The sequence below is a fragment of the Thalassophryne amazonica genome, chromosome 13, assembly GCF_902500255.1.
Source record: "Thalassophryne amazonica chromosome 13, fThaAma1.1, whole genome shotgun sequence".
In the NCBI taxonomy this organism is placed as follows: Eukaryota; Metazoa; Chordata; class Actinopteri; order Batrachoidiformes; family Batrachoididae; genus Thalassophryne; species Thalassophryne amazonica.
Genome location: NC_047115.1, coordinates 4,333,345 through 4,356,992, shown reverse-complemented (window position 1 = coordinate 4,356,992; position 23,648 = coordinate 4,333,345). Strand labels below are relative to the sequence as shown.

General features: G+C 43.3%; 1 protein-coding gene across 7 annotated transcripts in view; it reads left to right on the top strand.

Moving 5' to 3' along the window:
- ubr2 (ubiquitin protein ligase E3 component n-recognin 2) overlaps positions 1 to 23,648 on the top strand; it is a 256,169-nt gene that overhangs the window by 70,018 nt on the left and 162,503 nt on the right. For 5 of the 7 annotated variants that reach the window (XM_034185746.1, XM_034185743.1, XM_034185747.1 and 2 more), the window contains exons 4-7: positions 5,228 to 5,338; positions 6,103 to 6,239; positions 11,044 to 11,182; positions 19,223 to 19,285. In XM_034185746.1, coding sequence (XP_034041637.1) covers positions 5,228 to 5,338; positions 6,103 to 6,239; positions 11,044 to 11,182; positions 19,223 to 19,285 — 450 coding nt within the window. The remainder of the gene's footprint in view (positions 1 to 5,227; positions 5,339 to 6,102; positions 6,240 to 11,043; positions 11,183 to 19,222; positions 19,286 to 23,648) is intronic. The other 2 variants (XM_034185748.1, XM_034185745.1) reach the window with 1 other exon arrangement.

Here is a 23,648-nt window from a genome sequence, read left to right as displayed (position 1 = left end):
GAATCTCCATCTGATGTCCTGCTGGCACCCTGCCCAAATCCAGAGTGGTCTTAAGGTATCTCCACACGTCCCTGATGTTGTTCTGGGCCAGCTGCTCCTCCATCTTCCCTCCATACACCTTGTTGGCTGCCAGGATCTTCCACTGGAGTTCCTGTTGGACTCTACGCTGCTCCTCTCTGTCTCCCGAGTTGAAAGCCCTTTTCTTCTGGTTCATCAGGACCTTCAGCTCGGGGGTCACCCAGGGGTGGTTATTGGGAAAGCACCGTACCCTCCGTGTGGGCACAGTGCTCTCCACACAGAAGTTCATGTAGTCGGTGACACACTGGGTCAGGCCGCTGATGTCTTCACCATAAGAGTTTTGAAACATGCTCCAGTCTGTGGTTCTGAAACAGTCTCTCATCCTCTCAGTGGCCTCTTCATTCCAGAGTTTCATTGACCTTTTCTGCACTGGCTCTCATCTCACCCTGGGTGTGTATTGGGGGAGCAGATAGACGAGATTGATCAGAGCGTCCCAGCGGGGGGAGGGGGCGGAGGTGTAAGCGGTCCCAGCGGGGGGAGGGGGCGGAGGTGTAAGCGTCCTCCACATTAGCGTAAAAAAGGTCCAGTATTCTATTGTCCCTGGTTTTACATGTGACCAGTGATGCCGGTAATGCATTACTAAGTAACATGTTATTCTAATCTAACCACTTTTTTTAGTGACGAGTAATCTAACGCGTTAATCTTTCCAAATCAATAATCAGATTAAAGTTACTTCTCCAAGTCACTGTGCCTCACTATTAAGCTATGAGCTTTTCATCTGCGGTTTTCTGCAGCAGCTACGACTCATCCTCACCTCTTAAACCGCGGTGACAACAGCACACCTGCATTGAGCTTTACAACGACATTTTTATGCCTTTTTTCCTCCTTTATTTAGAATTCTGCTCGTTAAAAACAGCTGATCCTCCACGACACGTCAACAACTAACACTATTTTCCACTCAAATGCACCTAACTCCTGAGGACCACACGATGTGAAAACGCAATAAAACTTTCTTACCTGTAAATCTGGTCATGTTTTCTGCATAAATAAATGTTATCCATTCTTTGTGCTCAAACGCCAAAGCAGGGGCGAATACAGATGGAATGGGGGCGTGGGGCAGGGGTGTGCCCCCCTCCCCCACAACACCCCTAGATTAAAGGTCCAGTTTTGAAGCCTTTTTTACTACAACTACTAATACTACTTATAATAATAATAATTTCGACAAGTAAAATGTTTAGAGAGAATTTAAATGTTAGAAAAATGTTAGAATTTAATTGTTACATTTATAAACAATGTAGGTTAGAAATTGCAAGTTTTACTGTTACAGTGCTGTCAAGAAAGACGTCTTTATTTTACTTTTTATAAAACAAGTTTTTATTTTCATTGAAGTCAAGAAAGGGTGACTATAAAGTGAGTTTTGGCAAAACAGGTATTGTAATGATGCACTGTTTCTTTCTCTTTTTGCTCTGTATGCACCACTCTGCATTTAATCATTAGTGATCGATCTCTGCTCCCCTCCACAGCATGTCTTTTTCCTGGTTCTCTCCCTCAGCCCCAACCAGTCCCAGCAGAAGACTGCCCCTCCCTGAGCCTGGTTCTGCTGGAGGTTTCTTCCTGTTAAAAGGCAGTTTTTCCTTCCCACTGTAGCCAAGTGCTTGCTCACAGGGGGTCGTTTTGACCGTTGGGGTTCGGTCAAAACGAACCCCAACGCCATTGCGGCTCCATCCCCACGCGCGAATTCCTCCACACGTCTTTTATTACAAAATCTCCTGTAACAGTGGAATGTGCCGTAAAAGTGCTGATGTCCACCTCTTCTGCAATTTCTCTGGTAGTCAGACGACGTCCCGGATCAACACAGCCTTCACTTTGGAAATGATCTGGTCGTTTCAGCCTGTCGATGGCCGCTCGGAGTGCGACACGCCCTCCGCCATTGTGCGCCGTCTTTAAACCGGTTGTAACACTCTTTAATCTGTGTGACTTCCAGAGTATCCTCCCTGAAAGCCGTCTGAATCTTCCGAATGGTTTCCACCTGGCTGTCTCTCACAGTTTCTGGAAAAATTTGATTCAGCGCTGCTCCCATCACTCAGTCATTTCCCTGACAATGAAAATCCGACGAGGGGGGTGGACAAGTACTCACTCAAAGCCTGCCCACAGGCGAATGACGCAACCGACAGGTGTGAAAAAACTCACACATGCGCACGAAGGTTCAAGCTTGGCTGATGCAAGTGCACATGATTCAAATCCATATAGTTTTTGAAAATAATAAAAAGGTCGGATACTTTTCTAACAGACCTCGTAGAGAGATTAAAGCTACATCAGCACGTTCTATGTGAACTTTAGCGATCATAGTCCTGCCTTTATCAAACTAGTTATCAAAATTCAAATTTATTAATTTATATAGCGCCAATTTGCGGTGAAATCGCCTCAAGGCACTTCACACAACATAAAAACAGAGAAAACTGAATTAAAAACTTAAAAACACAATAAAAAGACAAAACCATAAAAGAACACAAGAATAAAAATACATCATAACACAATAAAGCTAATGATAAAACAAGGAAAACAAATGAGTCTTTAAACGTGATTTAAAAGTCTCCACAGTATCGGACTGTCGTATGTGTGCCGGGAGATCGTTCCACAGAGCTGGGGCACGGTAGGAGAAAGCTCTGTGACCGGCAAACTTTTTATCCACTCTGGGAACACATAAAAGTCCTGCACCCTTAGAACGCAGGGCCTGAGCCGGTACATAGGGCCTAACCAGGTCAGCCTGATAGGGAGGTGCCAGATTATCAATAATCTTAAATTGTAAACTGTGGTGACAAACAACTGTGACACCCTTTGTTTTGTTCTGGGCTGAAGAATGAGCAATAACCTTAAAGAATTTATTTGCTAGTCTGTGTGTGGCCTCTGAGTGAATGGGTCTCTTGTAACATTGTAATTTGAACCCTTTGACAACATAGAAAGTTCAGGACAGCAACACACTTCACGGGATTATTGAGGCTGAGAAAAGTCAAATGGTTGGTGTTGTACATTCATGTAAAAACGGAGTGAGAGAGAGCAGCAGATGATACAATAAAAAAAAAAAAAAAGATAAAGTCCTGGACCCGAGAAAACAAAACGGCAACCACAGAAACAAGAACAAACAGCAACACAAACATAACACAGAGCAGAAAGGAAGGAAACTTCCTCACCTAAAACTCCCATGGAGAAGAAGAAAGAAAAGGAGTGATCTGTGCTGCACTGAGCAGCTGCAGCTAAACTAAAAAGGGTTCTCAAGCTACCCAACACAGCGCCCCCTGGCCATCAAAGCCAGCAGGTACGCTGTTAGACCCTGTGCACCAATTCAAATTAAAATAACAATAATAAGCCCCCATTTATAAATACGGAGCTAAAGACAGCAACAAGACAGCCTGATGTAAAACATTACAGGCCCTGAAAACCACTGAATATGGCAGGGAAATGTAAATACTGCAACACATTACCTGAACAGAACAAGTGACAGAAGCAGAAGGAAGAGAAAGCATGAAAAAGACAATGATTACCCTGAAAAACATGTACAGGGAAAATGTGTCTGTAAAAATAGATTCACCCTAATACTTAGTGTTTAAAATAACTCAGGTTGAGTCATCTGGACTCTCCAGAAAAGCCTCGGCTTCTTTAGCATCCCTAATGGATTTCTAAACACTATTTAACTCAAAAGGTAGCACAACAGGAAACGCTATCTGAAAACATATTCCTTCTGATCAGAGTTGCGCAGAACGGGTTGAAAGCTCTCCTCACCAGTTGGACTGCCGGTGGAATCTCAGGGGGCGATACGGAGCAGGCGGCCGTCATGCTGGAGGTCACCGAAACGTCTGGCAGCGGAGAGAATCGAAGCAACGTCTCTGGAGCGGTACATCTCGATAATGACAGGGTGATTGCTGCCGTCGCTATGCACACCCAGACCTCGGAGCGCCCGGTCTATGGAGATGTCAGTGACTGGCAACTTCAGGAGCACCGAGAAGGAAATTGGGTTGTCACCTTCTGTGGAGTCCTTCCGGTTCAGCAAACAAATATTATCCGGTCGTCTTAAACGGCTCCCAATGTCCATAATCTTGTCCAGCAGCTGTGCATTTGTTTTAGCCAAATTGATCTCTTTTTTTCTTCAGTGGAGTTGCGTCGCCCTCGGAGCCGGAAATACAAGCCTCCGCCTCGGCTTGAGAGGAGGCCAGAGAGTCGGAGGCTGCAGCCACATCCTCCAGAGAGTTTGATACCTTTGTCGATCTTGACATTTAGTGAGGACTCAAATATAGTAAAAGCTTCATTCACAGTCTCCCTAATGTGCTGAAGTAAAGCCTCTGTGGAAAGTTCAGATGTAGCAATGGCGGTGCTAACATTAGCACAGCTCTGGCTGTCATCGCTCTGCAGAAGTGTGGAACCTCAACAGAAAATAGGTCGTCGGGTGCAGCAGGTAGAAGTCGAGCGATGACCCCAGAGAGAGAGAAGAGAAAACGTGTCCGCTCACAGCAGTGCCCCCCGCTTACTGACACTCTTCAAACTGCAGACAAAATAGCAGGTAGCATCTCTTCTCATCTCGTGTGTGCGTGTTTCCTTTGAATTGCACTCTGGGTTCAGTGGGAAGTGCACACCGTGCGCCACAACACATATTAAAGTGAGATGAATTTTTAGAAGATATCAGTCTACATTCACTGGAGCCTTCAGTGTCGGGGTGCAAGAGTTTAAAAAGAGCAGATTTTCTCTGGAGGTGCAACAAACATGAGGACGTCCTGAACGTCTCCACAGTTCCTCTGTGACAGAGTCAGTACGTCATCAGCATGTAGCTCTTGGCTAAGCCGTTCAGTATCTCAGTTCTTTCTGAACATTTCTTCTTTGAGATGTGTTTTTAGTTTTCAGAGGCGGTGGAAGGTGGCGGCGATAGGTCATGGTTTGTTACCTGGGGAAAAAGTCCTAGTCGCTTGGTAGAACCCACACATCCTGTTTCTTTAGTCAACATGAGATGTTTTTGGTAAAGCCTGTGGTGGCCCTGGACCCGCCCGCCTGCTGCACTCTGTGGGCCTGAAACTAGACTTTAGTTGCTGTTGTCCTTCAGGGTCTCCACGTTTGGTCAGTCTGGGCTCTTTCAGAAGGTAGCAGGATGCAGCTGTGGGGTCAAAGGTCACACAGTCTGAGGCTGCAGGTGAGCATCACTGAGTCTTTTTGTGTGTTGCAGATGACCACATCAGGAGGGGGCGGGTTCTGTGACTGTGGAGATACTGAAGCCTGGAAGAAGGGCCCTTACTGCCAGAAACACCAACCCAACACCACAGACACGCCTGAGGAGGTCAGACGCCCCCAGCTCGTTCTGCTTCACTTTGGGCACACACACTTGGGGCTCTTTGTACAATACGTGAGATATCAGCTGCAGTTTGCCAGAAGGCACATGGGAGATTAGAGCCCAGATTCAATCAGTTTTCCTGTGTTAAAAGCCCTTTGTTTCACCATGAGGCTCAAGAACTGGTGACGCAGTTTCTCCAGTCACAGCCACAGAATCCTTCAGCCCCTTCAGAATTGTTTGGCTGTCTTGGTGGCTTCCCTCACCAGAATCCTCCTTGCACAGTCACTCAGTTTTTGAGGAATGGGTTTACCAAACAGAACCACACTGTAGTATTGCTTCATGATTGATAGAAGTGTTCATGTGTTCATCCCTTGAATGAATGACACGTGGTTGCTGAACACGACCGTGCTGGCTGACGTGTGTGCATGCAATAAGGCTGCAATAAATTTAATGAAAATGGGTATAAAAATTTACTCTTTAATTTTGAAGCCCGTAAACAGAAAAAGTCCATATCACATGAAAACATCACCGACTGATTTCCTGAAAAGCAGTAATAAAGCAGCACGCCGGCAAGCTGAGAATTTCAAGCCTCTGACTGGCAGCCCGTTCTGGGAATGGACTTGCCAGCCCTGAAATGAAGGTGAACTTGGCGACCCACCAGTCACCACGTGAAGTGCTGGCTGCTGTCAGAGACTGACTGAATGTGAGGGATCTGGTTTGAGTGCAACGTGTCAAGATGCTGAAGCTGAATCCAGCCTGTTTCTGCCCAGCAACAGGATCCTGTGGCTCAGCTGCCAGCTGACATGGTGGCCCGCAGTTACATCATGTTTTCCATCATCCTGAAGTACGCTGTGGACCTGCTGACCTGGGATCTGGAGGACCAGCTGCCGGCAGGACTGGAGCCGCTGTGAGAAAACACATGAAACACTCATGAGCAGCAAAATGTCTCTGGTGTTTTTAAGGAAATGCAGCAGGGACCTGAGCAACTACACACACACACACACACACACACACACACACACACACACACACACACACACACACACACACACACACACACACACACACACACATTTAGACACAGAGGGGAGGGGAGTGACTTTGTATGCTTCTTTTATGTTTGAGTAAACATGGTCCAAAGTATTTTCCCCTCTGGTGACACACTTCACGTACTGGATGAACTTAGGGAGCACAGTCTTTAAGCACGCTTGGTTGAAGTCACCAGCAACAATACAAACGCCGTCCGGGTGGACCAGCTGCTGTTTATTTACACAGGCGAGCAAGAGGCTAAGGGCCGTGCTAGCGTTACCATCAGGTGGGATGTAAACAGCAAACACGACGACTACTGTGAACTCTCTTGGGAGATAAAAAGGTCTGCACGAGACTGCCAGCACCTCTAAATCTGGAGAACAGTGAGAGTCAATGACCCTGCTGCTACAACACAAATTTCAAATTCAAATGTATTAATTTATATAGCACCAATTCACGATAAAATCGTCTCAAGGCGCTTCACACAAAAAATAATTAAAAATTTAAAACACAATAAAAAACTACCATAAAAGAATACAAGAATAAAAACACTTCATAACACTAATGATAAAACAGAGAAAACAAATGAGTCTTTAAACGTGACTTAAAAATCTCCACAGTATCCGACTGCTGATGATCAGTTAGCTGTTTTACAACTACCCTTTCAAGAATTTTTGAGAGAAAAGGAAGGTTGGAGATTGGCCTATAATTAGCTAAGATAGCTGGGTCAAGTGATGGCTTTTTAAGTAATGGTTTAATTACTGCCACCTTAAAAGCCTGTGGTACATAGCCAACTAATAAAGATAGATTGATCATATTTAAGATCGAAGCATTAATTAATGGTAGGGCTTCCTTGAGCAGCCTGGTAGGAATGGGGTCTAATAGACATGTTGATGGTTTGGAGGAAGTAACTAATGAAAATAACTCAGACAGAACAATCGGAGAGAAAGAGTCTAACCAAATACCGGCATCACTGAAAGCAGCCAAAGATAACGATACGTCTTTGGGATGGTTATGAGTAATTTTTTCTCTAATAGTTAAAATTTTATTAGCAAAGAAAGTCATGAAGTCATTACTAGTTAAAGTTAAAGGAATACTCGGCTCAATAGAGCTCTGACTCTTTGTCAGCCTGGCTACAGTGCTGAAAAGAAACCTGGGGTTGTTCTTATTTTCTTTAATTAGTGATGAGTAGTAAGATGTCCTAGCTTTACGGAGGGCTTTTTTATAGAGCAACAGACTCTTTTTTTCAAGGCTAAGTGAAGATCTTCTAAATTAGTGAGACACCATTTCCTTTCCAACTTACGGGTTATGTGCTTTAAGCTGCAAGTTTGTGAGTTATACCACGGAGTCAGGCACTTCTGATTTAAAGCTCTTTTTCAGAGGAGCTACAGCATCCAAAGTTGTCTTCAATGAGGATGTAAAACTATTGACGAGATACTCTATCTCACTTAGAGTTTAGGTAGCTACTCTGCACTGTGTTGGTATATGGCATTAGAGAACATAAAGAAGGAATCATATCCTTAAACCTAGTTACAGCGCTTTCAGAAAGACTTCTAGTGTAATGAAACTTATTCCCCACTGCTGGGTAGTCCATCAGAGTAAATGTAAATGTTGTTAAGAAATGATCAGACAGAAGGGAGTTTTCAGGGAATACTGTTAAGTCTTCAATTTCCATACCATAAGTCAGAAAAAGATCTAAGATATGATTAAAGTGGTGGGTGGACTCATTTACATTTTGAGCAAAGCCAATTGAGTCTAATAATAGATTAAATGCAGTGTTGAGGCTGTCATTCTCAGCATTTGTGTGGATGTTAAAATCGCCCACTATAATTATCTTATTTGAGCTAAGCACTAAGTCAGACAAAAGGTCTGAAAATTCACAGAGAAACTCACAGTAACGACCAGCTGGACGATAGATAATAACAAATAAAACTGGTTTTTGGGACTTCCAATTTGGATGGACAAGACTAAGAGTCAAGCTTTCAAATGAATTAAAGCTCTGTCTGGATTTTTGATTAATTAATAAGCTGGAGTGGAAGATTGCTGCTAATCCTCCGCCTCGGCCCGTGCTACGAGCATTCTGGCAGTTAGTGTGACTCGGGGGTGTTGACTCATTTAAACTAACATATTCATCCTGCTGTAACCAGGTTTCTGTAAGGCAGAATAAATCAATATATTGATCAATTATTATATCATTTACTAACAGGGACTTAGAAGAGAGAGACCTAATGTTTAATAGACCACATTTAACTGTTTGTCTGTGGTGCAGTTGAAGGTGCTATATTATTTTTTCTTTTTGAATTTTTATGCTTAAATAGATTTTTACTGGTTGTTGGTGGTCTGGGAGCAGGCACCGTCTCTACGGGGATGGGGTAATGAGGGGATGGCAGGGGGAGAGAAGCTGCAGAGAGGTGTGTAAGACTACAGCTCTGCTTCCTGGTCCCAACCCTGGATAGTCACGGTTTGGAGGATTTAAGAAAATTGGCCAGATTTCTAGAAATGAGAGCTGCTCCATCCAAAGTGGGATGGATGCCGTCTCTCCTAACAAGACCAGGTTTTCCCCAGAAGCTTTGCCAATTATCTATGAAGCCCACCTCATATTTTGGACACCACTCAGACAGCCAGTAATTCAAGGAGAACATGCGTCTAAACATGTCACTCCCGGTCCGATTGTGGAGGGGCCCAGAGAAAACTACAGAGTCCGACATTGTTTTTGCAAAGTTACACACCGATTCAATGTTAATTTTAGTGACCTCCGATTGGCGTAACCGGGTGTCATTACTGCCGACGTGAATTACAATCTTACCAAATTTACACTTAGCCTTAGCCAGCAGTTTCAAATTTCCTTCAATGTCGCCTGCTCTGGCCCCCGGAAGACAATTGACTATGGTTGCTGGTGTCGCTACCTTCACATTTCTCAAAACAGAGTCGCCAATAACCAGAGTTTGATCCTCGGTGGGTGTGTTGCCAAGTGGGGAAAAACGGTTAGAAATGTGAACGGGTTGGCGGTGTACACTGGGCTTCTGTTTAGGGCTACGCTTCCTCCTCACAGTCACCCAGTCAGCCTGCTTTCCCGGCTGCTCGGGATCTGCTGGAAGGGAACTAACGGCGGCTAAGCTACCTTGGTCCGCACCGACTACAGGGGCCTGGCTAGCTGTAGAATTTTCCACGGTGCGGAGCCGAGTCTCCAATTCGCCCAGCCTGGCCTCCAAAGCTACGAGTAAGCTACACTTATTACAAGTACCATTACTGCTAAAGGAGGCCGAGGAATAACTAAACATTTCACACCCAGAGCAGAAAAGTGCAGGAGAGACAGGAGAAGCCGCCATGCTAAATCGGCTAAGAGCTAGTAGATGCGCTAAGCTAGCGGATTCCTGAAAACACACAAAGTGAATAATGTGTAAATAATTTAGAGGTGATTCAGCAAAGGGAGTGCTTTAGTTAAGACACGTGAAGATTACACCGTGAAACAAATTGTTATCTAGTTAACTAGATCAATCTAACTGCGCAGATTAAACAGCTAACAGATACAGCAAAACACCGCTGTGCTCCGGAACAGGAAGTGATACAATACCGCAGTGAGAGCCAACCACCAGTAGAGGCCAGTAGAGGAGTTGTCCCTGGTAATCACAGCTGCCAGCGTTTTCCTGTAAAAACAAGTCATTTTTTACTGTGTAACAATGCCCCGACGATCGAGCTGATAATGTGCCTTGCACTTAGATATTCTGCCAGTGGACAATTTATGTATTCCATTGGTGATGCTGAACATCTGAGCAAGAATACTGTATGATTCGCAGGGTAGTACTTGTTCTATCTAAACTGTTGGATGCATTTGTTGTTTTCCCTGGTCATTTATCTGCATTGCAAATCAATGAAGGGTTTTATGCAATCGCGGGTAATTACTAATATCAAAATAGGTTTAATGCATGTCCATTAATTAGGCGAAGTGGGGCTTAAGCTATGAATATAAACCTACCGTTCTGAAGGATGAAGGATGTTTTTATATTTCATCTTCACCTGCTGCCAGGTGTGTTTGGCACTGCTATTGCATCTGACATATTGACAGGATTAGGAATAGCAATCATACAGTCAAGGTAGCCTATTAAGGAAACATTAAATTAACCTAACATTTATTAGTAGGCCTATGGCCACTTCTGAATTGTGTTGCATCTGGGCGTAATTAATGGAAGAGGGGCATTTTTCTACACATATCAGACATTCCACGGGTTAATCATCTGTAACAGATTTGGAGAACAATTACGCATTTACCCGATCAGCAATATGTTTCCAACAAGCCTGTCTTGCTTTATTGGCAGACGATGTGTTTGATTTCCCCCTTAACGTTAATTTAAATTCCTCGTAGCTCCGCATAATAATCGTGCATTCTTCTCCGGTAAAGTAAGGTGACCGCGTCATCATTGGAAAAAATGGTGACGTGTGCTGCAAAACGCCCCTTTTATGTGAACGCGCACATACTCCACTTTGGTTAACACAGGTTCAACAAATCAACATCATATTCAGCGTCGTAGTACCGCTTACCACCACTTGAGGGATCCAGGTTTTGTCAACCCCGGTTTAAGAGGTTGACCCTGGGTTACATCTGAGTAAGTTAACCCCGCTTCGTAGTACAGGCCCCTGGTGTGCTGCACTGGTTCTGATGGTTCTGATGTTTGTGTGTTCAGGGAGAAAGGGGACACCTTCTACTGCATGCTGTTCAATGATGAAGTGCACACGTATGAACAAGTCATCTACACACTGCAGAAGGCTGTCAACTGCAGCCAGAAGGAGGCAGTCAGCTTCGCCACCACCGTGGACAGAGAAGTCAGTACACACACCTGTCTGTATCACATTCAGAAAACCAGTTGGTTTGGATTCACAGAAACCGAATCCATCACTTTGGGATCATTATGGAGTGAACACAAAAAAACCCAAACAAAGGTCAACACCATCATCTCCGTGTCAGTCTCATGTTCAGCGTTACGCTCAGCTGTTAAAAAGATGCTAAACTTCCTTCAGTCCGGACAGTAGCCTGCTCCAGACCCAGACTGTGCAATCTGCTGGTTCCTGATCAATAGTTACACCTGATTCTCCTTCGAAACTTTGCAGGTTCTGCTGTGAAAAGTGAGTGAGCAGACATTCAGACTCTGGGTTGATACATCAGCCATGGAGATGACCAACACTCAGCTCAAAGTCTGTGAAGTTACATTTGTGTCATTAATGTCTGGAAGGAAATGCTTTTGACAAAAACTGCACATTTTGTTTATTTCTATTTCTGTCCAGAGATCAAGGATCCAGTGACCAATCTCATATTTATTTACTTTAAGACTCAGTAAAATGTTATTGACACAGAAAACCTGTAAAGCCTACATTTAGTACACAAAAAATTCACAAGCGGTATTAATAAGCGAATTGATAAAGAATCAGATCAATAAGCGGAATCGATAATTGCATCGATATCAATTAAAAAAACTTAGCAATACCCATCATTAATCGTATCTCATTGTGAGGAATAGAATCACAGTCAAATATTTATCAGATCGCATCGAATCGGCAACAGGGGTGAGTCGTATCGTATCATCACATATCGCTATATGCGATATGCTAGCCAGCATAGATATGTTAGCCAGCCTGACTTGGTCGGCTGACACTGCTGCCAGACACGACAACACCACCGTCAACTTCAGTCTGTTCAGCAACTGCTCACTGAAAATCAAAGGTCATCTCATCCAGGATGTCCTCATTGACCGTACGTTTGATTTTCTCTGTTTAATGGAGACATGGCAATAACCCAATGACTTTTCCCAACTCAGTGAATCCGGTCCTTCGGGGTTTGTTTACATTTGTCAACCCCATTGTTCCGGCCGGGAACAATTTACTGTGAAAAGTGGAGAGTCTTGTCGCTGTTTATCCCTACCTTCAGTTCCTTTGAATTCACTGTGTCCACTGTCTGGACCTCCTCCTGCCATTATTGCAGCTGTTTATGGCCCCCCTAAACCAAATAGTGACTTTTAAAATGATTTTGCTGCTGTCTTCACATCTTTCCAGCCTCTGTCCAAACGTAATACTGCAGGGAAAGTTCAACACTTGGATAATCCATGTCTCCTACCAGAGACTTTTCATCTTGCCTTAAGAGTTGTGGATTACAGCAGCATACTGATGTCCCCACCCACTGATGTCCTCACCCACTCTAAAGGGGACATGTTGAATTTTATCTGCTGCTCCAGTTTCACCCCATTTCACTACAGCCAAGTAAGTTGGCACATAAAAGGAATTTGATCTGGTGTTACTGGTGTTACAACAGGAAAAGAAAAACACTTCTATAGAAGTAAAAAGAGTCAAATAGTCAAACTATAATCACTGTTAAATAAGAATGGAATGGGACTGTGCAGAGACAGTGATGTACAGCGGGGGTCTCTAGCATTGTTTGAGTATAGCTGCAGATGGAAAGAAGCTGTTTTTGATTCTTATGGACTTCAGCCTCCTCCCAGAGGGGAGGGCGATAAAAAGTTTGTGTCCTGGGTGAGAGGGATCGGCCATTATCTTCTCTGCTCACCTCAGGGCCCTGGAGGTCTACAGGTCCTGTAGGAATGGCAGACTGCAGTCAATCACCTTCTCTGCTGTGTGGATGATACGCTGCAGTCTGTTCCCGTCCTTAGCAGTGGCAGCAGCGTAACAGACAGTAATGGAGGAGGCGATGATGGCAGAGCTGAAGTCCTCAAACAGAATCCTGGCATAGCTTCTTGAGGAGTCCAGATGCTGGAGGATGAGGTGGAGGGCCGTGTTGACAGCATCGTCTGTAGACCTGTTGGCTGTGTAGGCAAACTGCAGGGGATCCAGGTTAGGGTCAGAGATGACCTTGAAGTGTTTGAGGACAAGGCACTTGAAGGTTGCAGGATGCGGGACTACTGTGTTCCCAGGGTGAAGACGTCAGCGGGTCAAAGAGCTTTTTATTATCGTGTACCCACTCTGTGCTACGGTCTTCCTGCGACTGTGAGGCAGTCGGAGTCTGTAGACATTTTTAAGTCAAGATTTAAAACCTATTGTTCTCTTTCTTATGAATAGTTTTTATTTATTTATTTAATCTGTTTTATTCTTTTACTTCTGTTTTTAATTATGTGTTTGAATTTTTTTAATTTGTATTAATTTATTTTAAATTTCATATTGAACTGTTCTGTGTGAGGCACCTTGAGATGACTTTTGTTGTGATTTGGTGCTTTATAAGATGATTAAATTGAAATTGAATTGAAGGTCTTCATCACCACAGAAGTCAGGGCAACAGGTCTGTAGTCATTATGCCTGGAAGTTCTGTTTTTTGGGGGATGAGAATGATGGTGGAAGTGTTGAAGCACCTGGCATGTCTCCAGTGAGGTGTTGAAGATGTCCGTGAACAGTGCGTGTGTGCAGACCAGTTGGTCCACACAGTGGATGGGGAGACATACAACCCCAATTCCAGTGAAGATGGGACGTTGTGTAAAATGTAAATAAAAACAGAATACGATTTTCAAATCCTCTTCAACCTATATTCAATTGAATACACCACAAAGACAAGATATTTAATGTTCAAACTGATAAACTTTGTTTTTGTGCAAATATTTGCTTATTTAGAAATGGATGCCTGCAACACGTTTCAAAAAAAGCTGGGACAGTGGTATGTTTACCACTGTGTTACATCACCTTTCCTTCTAACAACACTCAATAGCTTTGTATGTGGAATTCTTTCCCATTCTTGCTTGATGTACGACTTCAGTTGTTCAACAGTCCGGGGTCTCCGTTGTCGTATTTTGCGCTTCATAATGCGTCACACATTTTCAAAGGGCGACAGCTCTAGACTGCAGGCAGGCCAGTCTAGTACCGGCACTCTTTTACTACCAAGCCACGCTGTTGTAACACGTGCAGAATGTGTCTTGGCATTGTCTTGCTGAAATAAGCAGGGACGTCCCTGAAAAAGTCGTTGCTTGGATGGCAGCATGTGTTGCTCCAAAACCTGGATGTACCTTTCAGCATTGATGGTGCCATCACAGATGTGTAAGTTGTCCATGCCATGGGCACTAACACACCCCCATACCATCACAGATGCTGGCTTTTGAACTTTGGTAACAATCTGGATGGTGTTTTTCCTCTTTTGTCCAGAGGACACGACGTCCATGATTTCCAAAAATAATTTGAAATGTGGACTCATCAGACCACAGCACACTTTCCACTTTGCGTCTGTCCGTTTAAATGAGCTCTGGCACAGGGAAGGTGGCAGCGTTTCTGGATGTTGTTGATTTATGGTTTTCACTTTGCATGGTAGTTTTAACTTGCACTTGTAGATGTAGCGACGAACTGTGTTAACTGACAATGGTTTTCTGAAGTGTTCCTGAGCCCACGCGGTAAGATCCTTTACACAATGATGTCGGTTTTTAATGCAGTGCCGCCTGAGGGATTGAAGGTCACGGGCATTCAATGTTGGTTTTCAGACTTGTCGCTTACGTGTAGAAAGTTCTCCAGATTCTCCGAATCTTCTAATTATATTATGGACTGTAGATGATGGAATCCCTAAATTCCTTGCAATTGAACATTGAGAAACATAGTTCTTAAACTGTTGGACTATTTTTCACACAGTTGTTCACAAAGTGGTGATCCTCACCCCATCTTTGCTTGTGAATGGTTGAGCATTTTGGGGATGCTCCTTTTCCAGTTAACCTGTTCACCTGTGGAATGTTCCAAACAGGTGTTCTTTAAGCATTCATCAACTTGTCCCAGCTTTTTTGAACCATGTTGCAGGCATCCATTTCAAAATGAGCAAATATTTGCACAAAAACAAAGTTTATCAGTTTGAACATTAAATGTCTTGTCTTTCTGGTGTATTCAATTGAATATAGGTTGAAGAGGATTTGCAAATCATTGTATTTTGTTTTTATTTACATTTTACACAACATCCCAACTTCACTGGAATTGGGGTTGTAGTAGGGTCTGGCTGCTTTGTGTGGGTCCTGTCAAACGGCATTAGTTTTGATTCTCTTTCCTAATTTGTCCACCCTCGATGAGCTGGTTTCACACCATTAACTCTCTTGCTCTGTTAAAAACCAGATCTGTCTCCTTCTCTCTTTGCCCCCTGGTTTACATCTGAAATTCAGCCTATGAAGACCAAAGGTCTGTCTATCAATGTTTTGTCTGCAAAGGGCAAGGAAAAAGATGGCACTGTGTTTGGCTCTGCCGTCATTGCTGGTCTCGTACTTTTAGTGTTTTATTTTTTTCTTTTGTTAGTCTTCCTGCTGGTCTACAGTGGTCAGGCTCTGCTTCATATCCGAGCTTCTATGGAGAATCAGTGTGCTCTATTTTCATCTTTTGGCGATGTGCCCTTTCAGTGGTCTCCGTTTGTACTATTAGCTGGCGATGCTAGCGCTTGTCAGCGCTACAGGAGCTCCCATGGATGCAGACGGAGGAGGGGGAGAAGAGCTGGTGTCCAGGTGAGGCTGAGGCAGTTCTGGAAGCATGGAGTCGCGGGAAGATGTTGTTGTTCTTTCCTGATCAACCTGCTGTCTCCACACGTGTGGATGTATGGGCAGTCTTCCTCGCTGGATCATCACGGGAGGTCTTGCTGTCTCCGTCAGGTGTTTCCTGACTCTCTCGTGGCTGTGACGGCTCCCCTGCTGGCATGTGGAACCTCCGGGCTCAGTGGATTGTCTCCGTGGGTCCTGCGCACCTTGCCCCGGCTGTCCTCTGAGGTGAACCCGGCTCCAGCTACTTTTGGGATGCCGCTGATAAATTTGTGTTCCGTTACAAGTAAGACTTTTGTCTTGAGGGATTATATTCTGTCCAAGGACCTGCACTTTTTGTTTCTGACTGAAACGTGGCAGCGGGAAATGGACCATGCCCTCTTATCAAACTGTCCCCAAAATGACAGATTCTTCAGCTCGCGTCATTCTTCAGGACATGGTGAAGGACTTGCTGCGGTTTTTAAGAGCAGCTTCGTGTGTCGATGGGTGAGCACAGAGACATTCTCATCATTTGAATCTCAGAACTTAAAAGTTGGATGAATCGATCCTTTTTATTGTCTTAATATATCATCCACCTGGTCCATGCGCCTCCTTCTTGAGGGACTTTAGTGACTTTTTGTCTGGCACTCTGAAGCCATCAAGACTTAATTGTTGGTGATTTTAATTTCCACGTTGACGACACTTCAGATAAATCTGCTGTTAAATTTCCTTCCAGCTTTCCACCCTCTCTGAAATCTCTAATCTCATCTGTAAGTCCAAGCTGTCCACCTGTCAGGTGGACTCCCCCTCCCCACAGGTCTGATTAAGGCCTGCCTCCCTTCTCTGGTCCGCCACATCTCTGCTATCGTTCACTCCTCTCTCACGAATAGAACTGTTCCCACATCCTTCAAAACAGCTGCAATAACTCCGACATTGAAAAAGCCTGGTGCTGATCACACCGACTTCAATAACTTCTATTTCTGATCTACACTTCATCTCCAAAATCCAGTAGCTGTCCAGGTTCACTCCCATTTTTCTCACAATAACATGTATGAACAATTCCGGTCTCGTTTCTGTCCTGTCACAGAACAGAAACTGCACTCATAAAAATCCTGAGGACCTCTTCATGGCAGCTGATTCTGGTTTACTCACTGTTGTCATCCTTCTTGAGCTAAGTGCGGCTTTTAACACCATTTGTCTCATCGCCCTCTTCAATAGATTATCTTGCATTGTCATTAGGACTGAAACGATTACTCGAATAATTCGATTACAAAAAATGGTCGAGGCAAATTCTGTGCCTCGAAGCTTCATTTAAACATTGTAGTACATATGCCAGGCCTGTGTGTGGCACTGTAATGTCCCCAGAAAAACAGAAGAAGACTAGAGCATGTACTTAGGCCGTGTAACAGCTAATAATTTAGCCCTTAAAGCTGCTGCTTTCCAATGCTACACAGAGTAAAATAGTCTTTTAAGAGAAAGAGGGTCCACACTGATCATCTGAAATAGACTTACTGCACATTTAAAGTGAAGCAGTGTGTTTGTCTGTTATTAAAAACACACGGTCTGCTCAATGTGCTGAGTGACTATGCCCACAGTCGAATCTGGCTGCTGTTCAGACTTGCACTAAGTGTTTCACTTTTTCTGGGCAACACACAATCCTTCACAAACACGGTAACTAAAAAAAAAAAACAACAAAAAAAAAACAGTAACTACGAGGCTTAAAACTCAAAATGGTTACATTTTACAAGTTGGGGGGAAAAAAAACAGAAAAGAAAGCCACATCCCATCGCCATTTCAGCAAAATGTCAAGACTTTGGCACAGGGACATTGTGCCATTGCTTAGGGAGAGCGCTGGACTATTGATGTTGTTTAAAAACGCAAAATTGTAGATGAACAGTCTCTAATTTTTTGCACCTGCGTATAAGTTTTCCCCTCTCCAATCAACTTTTTAATCAAACTACGCTGTTCTTCTGAACAATGTCTTGAACGTCCCATTTTCCTCAGGCTTTCAAAGAGAAAAGCATGTTCAACAGGTGCTGGCTTCATCCTTACATAGGGCACACCTGATTCACACCTGTTTGTTCCACAAAATTGACAAACTCACTGACTGAATGCCACACTACTATTATTGTGAACACCCCCTTTTCTACTTTTTTTTAACTAATAGTCCAATTTCATAGCCTTAAGAGTGTGCATATCATGAATGCTTGGTCTTGTTGGATTTGTGAGAACCTACTGAATCTACTGGTACCTTGTTTCCCATGTAACAATAAGAAATATACTCAAAACCTGGATTAATCTTTTTAGTCACATAGCACTACTGTTATTCTGAACACTACTGTACGTAACATTAACTGCCTCCGCCCCTCCCTCACCCCCTGTACCGCCGCTGTCCTTGTTCACAGCCTTGTTACTTCTCATCTGGACCACTGTAATGGGAGACCAGTCTCGTTTGAACCCTCCGTGATATCGCAGGATTTCACCACTTACGGGGACCTCCATTTAATATATACACAGCATAACTTCACACAAATAAATGGTGTACTGCTTTGTTTTCCACTGCAATCACCGAAGCAGTTGTGAAAAGTTTTTTTTTTTTCAGTTCCCAGTGGTACAAGAAAAGACGAAGCAAGTGGGAGATATACCTAAGTGTTAGCCTACACAGCTAACCAGAGTAGCTCCGTTCTCTTGCCTGCAAAACCGTCTTGACATGTTTGAGCTCCAGATCATAAACAAACCGCAACACGTCCACTTTCCCACCATATCGTCACTTTTTCTTTGCATTTTCACTTTGTTTGCATGTAATTCACCCAAAAACCCACTGAAAATGCTGTGGTCTGTCTCCCAGAAGTAGAAAAATTTTGTCATATGCATCATATTTTACCCCTGTAGCACCTGCCCTCAAAGGAGACTGTGGTGTCCTATTCCCTAGTCTTTGGTCTCCAGCCACCACATCATCCTGGTCCTGCACCAACTCCACTGGCTCCCCGTTAGATTCCACATCAAATTCAGAATTCTCTTGTTTGCATTCAAGAACGTCCACAACCTCACACCTCCAGTCCGACCTCGTCCATGTGGCCACCCCCTCTCACACCCTCAGATCGTCCTTCACTCACTTGACTGACCCCCAGTTTCAGTGTTTTTTATTTCTTATATATTTTCATTTGTTTTTATTCCTGTGTGGTGTCTTTGAGTGCTGAGAAAGGCATCTACAAAATAAAATGCATTATTCATTATTATCATTACTGTCAGAGAAAGTTAATCATGTTGGTTGTGTTTGTGATGCTGCAGAAGCAACCTTTGTGATTTTTTATATATATATATATATATATATATATGTATGTATGTTTATTGTTGAACGTGTTGAACTATTGTTGACTTGTTTTCTGTTTCTCTGCAGGGTAGAAAGTCTGTTCGATACGGTGACTTCCAGTTCTGTGAGCAGGCCAAGTCTATTATCGTGGTGAGTGTTTGTGTATACCGTTAGTTGAGAAATCCGGGTTTTTACTCATGTGGTTAAAGTTTCTGGGTTATTTTTTATAGCATATGTCAGAATCCATTAATGTCCCACAGCCAAACAGTGGGTGTCAGTAATGCGCCGCGTTGGTTTGCAAACACCAGTAAACGGGAAAGAAGTTATTTTTGTTTTCCTGGTTGGATTTAATATGGTCTGTCTTCATGAAGTTTGTGTTTGTAAAATCATTTGGAAATGTCTCTGAGACGCCACAGTGGACATTAACTCTGACATTTTCACGTTCTGATCCCAGACTGAAGGATGAATGTGACGTGCCGCCAGCAGCAGCCAATGAGAGACGTCGTTACAGATTTTACTGTGAACTCTGCGCCGTGCTGAAACTACAAAACAAATCGATGAAACGTTGTTCTGCTCTGCGAGACTAATTTAAGCTCATCAGAAAATGGGGCTGGTTCAAGTAAAAGGGTCAGAAAGGCGACGGGACTTTTTTTAATCATCGTTTATACAGAAAAGCAAACACTCTGGTAAGGCTTTGATCTTATGTTTCAAAATCTGTCTGGGAAGAATTTATTTCATATTGTCTCCATGCAAACTCTGGCCTGTGTTTTATGGTTCTTCTGGACACAGGCTTTCTGATGTTTTGGGTGGAAAAAAAAAAAAAAATCAAACATAATGACAGATTTCACAGTTTTGAAAAGGGGATGGCCTGTCTTATGATAACGGCGTAAAGAACAAGTTTAGGTGGCAGTGGTTAGAGGAAAGCACTTGTATTATGCTTAAGAACAAATGTTGGGATTAATGTACTTTTTATAGTATTTAGGTCGGGTTTAGTCAGATAAGCAATCATTTTCCGAGAGCCCTTACCTCTATTTTTATATGAAATGAAAAAGTGAATAAATGAATTTAGTACCTTTCAATATAAGTAATATTTGTATTTTAAATGAAAGAAGTCGGATTTTAAAAGATTACTATGAGTATGAATTTAGACGTGAAATTTATGACAGCAGCAGTGACGTGCGGTGAGGTTGATGTGTGGTGAGGCACTGACTTCATCACAAACATGAAGCCCACAGAGCAGCTTATTCACCGTTTTATTGGCAGCAGTTGAGTTATGTTTAAAATCTCATATCAGCATTCTTTACACATACAAACTGTAGCACATAAAAAAGCACATTTAATTTAAAAAAAAAAATGGACTTACCTTTACTTGTAAATGAAGTATATGTGCCTCTCCTTCTGAACAAAAGCATCGATGACTTGTGGAAGTTTTCCTTATCTTCCTCCAGTTTTAAAATTCTCTCTGTCTCAGTGGAGATCACTGCCAGGGAAGAAAGTCCTGATCCGACTGTATATTTGGAGTCTTTTCTGGCTTTGAATGCGCAGGGGTGGTGGCCAAGTGGTTAATGCACTTGGTTTCAGTGCAGAAGGTTCCGGGTTCAAATCCCACCCCTGCCACACAACTCCACATACAACTCCATGTAATGTGGAGTTGCGTCAGGAAGGGCATCTGGCATAAAACCTGTGCCAATTCAACATGCAGATCCACCTCGGATTTGCTGTAGCGACCCTGAGTGTAAAACAAGGGAGCAGCCGAAGGGACTTTTCTGGCTTTGACCGCTCATGTTTGATGAGGCTTATTATCTGGGTCCAGACATTTTCACAAGTTGAGAAACGGAGACAGGAAAAGCAGAAAAAGACGGTGTGTTGCTGGACGTCCACACAGACTGCCTTGACGTGTGTCCCACTGCGTTTGAAAAGAGCGTGTCTTCTGTACCTCAGCTTGAAGCAAACCTTTCAGCTCCGGTGTTGATCTTCCTTTAATTATTACCTCCTGCTTCAATTGAAAGTCCTGTTTAGATCATTGTTTCAGTTTGGCTATGTAACCCTCCATTCTAAAGTAAAATAAATGGACTGTGGCTCTTACCTTGCTAACTGTAAATTGTAGTTTGCTGTCACTTATTCTGCAGCTGAGGAGTTGCTGCAAGAAGAATCCCTGGGATCACTAGTGCCTCCTAACATGAGGCAGGAGAACTGAGTGCCTCACCTGGTGCCTTTTTGCAGCCATTTTCTGTTCGCTCAGCACACGAAACACGTTACACACACATACTCACGCTCATCTTCAACCACATATCTGGGTTCGGGTTGCAGGGGCAACAGCTCCAGCAGGGGACCCCAGATTCCCTTTCCCAGGCCACATTAACCACCACTGTTTGGGGGATACTGAGGTGTTCCCAGGCCAGTGTGGAGATACAATTTCTCCACCTAGTCCTGGGTCTTTCCCGGGGTCTCCTCCCAGATAGACATGTCTAGAACACCTCCCTCCAGAGGTGCCCAAGAGGCATCCTTACCAGATGCCCGAACCACCTCAGCTGGCTCCTTTGAGCATGAAGGAGCAGCGGCTCTACTCCGAGCTCCCCACAGATGACCGAACTTCTCACCCTATCTCTAAGGGAGACACCAGCCACCCTCCTGAGGAAGCCCATTTCGGCCACTTGTACCTGTGATCTAGTTCTTTCAGTCATGACCCAACCCTCATGACCATAGGCGAGAGTAGGAACAAAGATTCAATCGATAAATCAGTTTATTTGTATAGCCCTTTCCACAACCCAGAGGGTGACCAAAGTGCTTCAGTCAGATAAAAACATAAAGAATAACTTAAGACAATAAGCAGATTTTTAACAGACACATCGATAAAAATATACATCCAAAATATTTACAGATAAGAACTGAATAAAATGTCAGAGCACTGCTGGTTGTGCAAAAGCCACCCCAAAAAGGAAGGTTTTTAATTTAGATTTAAAAAGACCCAGGTCAGTGGTGGTCCAGCAGCTCTTAAACCACGGGGTGCTTACCATGCCATCTTGATTTATAAAGCACTTGACGACAACCAAAGCTCATGTGGAAAACAGTTCCTCCATCACCACAACAACATGGTGAAAATCTGAGTTTCCAAAAAATCTGTGCAGTCAATGCAACAACTTCTAGCCATGTTTCTCGCTGCAAAGACGGCTGTCAGCCATCAGTTCTCTGTAAAAATTGATTCTTGAAAAAAAAATATGATTTCCGGCATTTCATCTGTTCATGAAGTGATGTTTTTCCCATTGATTCTGGGTTTTTGCTGAAAGATGGATCGTTTATTTTCTGTGTTGAGATGGTGCTTGAGCAGCCACTTGCCCGCTCGCTTAATGTGTCCTGATTTTACAACTGACAGTGAAACGGTTAAATTCTGACCCAAGTGGTTAAGGTGTGGTATTGGTTCAATAATGGCTCAGTTCAGTTAAAGCTGTTTCATTCTCACTGATACATGATGAAGCAGCACTGACGTGCAGATTTAAAATGGATTATTTTACCTCATGACATCATCTAGAACCTCATTGTTTTGAATCTACACAGCTATGAAGGACAGATTTATTCTACTATTGAATATCAGTTCAGATGAATTTACAACCCCAATTCCAATGAAGTTGGGACGTTGTGTGAAATGTAAATAAAACAGAATACAGTTATTTACAAATCCTCTTCAACGTATATTCAATTGAATACACCACAAAAACAAGATATTTAATGTTCAAACTGATAAACTTTATTGTTTTTGTGCAAATATTTGCTCATTTTGAAATGGATTCCTGTAACACGTTTCAAAAAAGTTGGGACGGGGCAACAAAAAACTGGGAAAGTTGATGAATGCTCAAAGAACACCTGTTTGGAACATTCCACAGGTGAACAGGTTAATTGGAAACAGGTGAGTGTCATGATTGGGTATAAAAGGAGCATCCCCAAAAGGCTCAGCCGTTCACAAGCAAAGATGGGGTGATGATCACCACTTTGTGAACAACTGTGTGGAAAAAATAGTCCAACAGTTTAAGAACAATGTTTCTCAACATTCAATTGCAAGGAATTTAGGGATTACATCATCCACAGTCCATAATATAATCAGAAGATTCAGAGAATCTGGAGAACTTTCTACACGTAAGCGGCAAGGCCGAAAACCAACATTGAATGTCTGTGTCCTTTGATCCCTCAGGCGACATTGTGTAAAGGATCTTACCGTGTGGGCTCAGGAACACTTCAGAAAACCACTGTCAGTTAACACAGTTTGTTGCTACATCTACAAGTGCAAGTTAAAACTGTACCATGCAAAGTGAAAGTCATACATCAACAACATCCAGAAACACCGCCGCCTTCTCTGGGCCTGAGCTCATTTGAAATGGACAGACACAAAGTGGAAAAGTGTGCTGTGGTCTGATGAGTCCACATTTCCAATTGTTTTTGGAAATCATGGACATTGTGTCCTCTGGACAAAAGAGGAAAAAGACCATCCAGATTGTTACCAGCACAAAGTTCAAAAGCC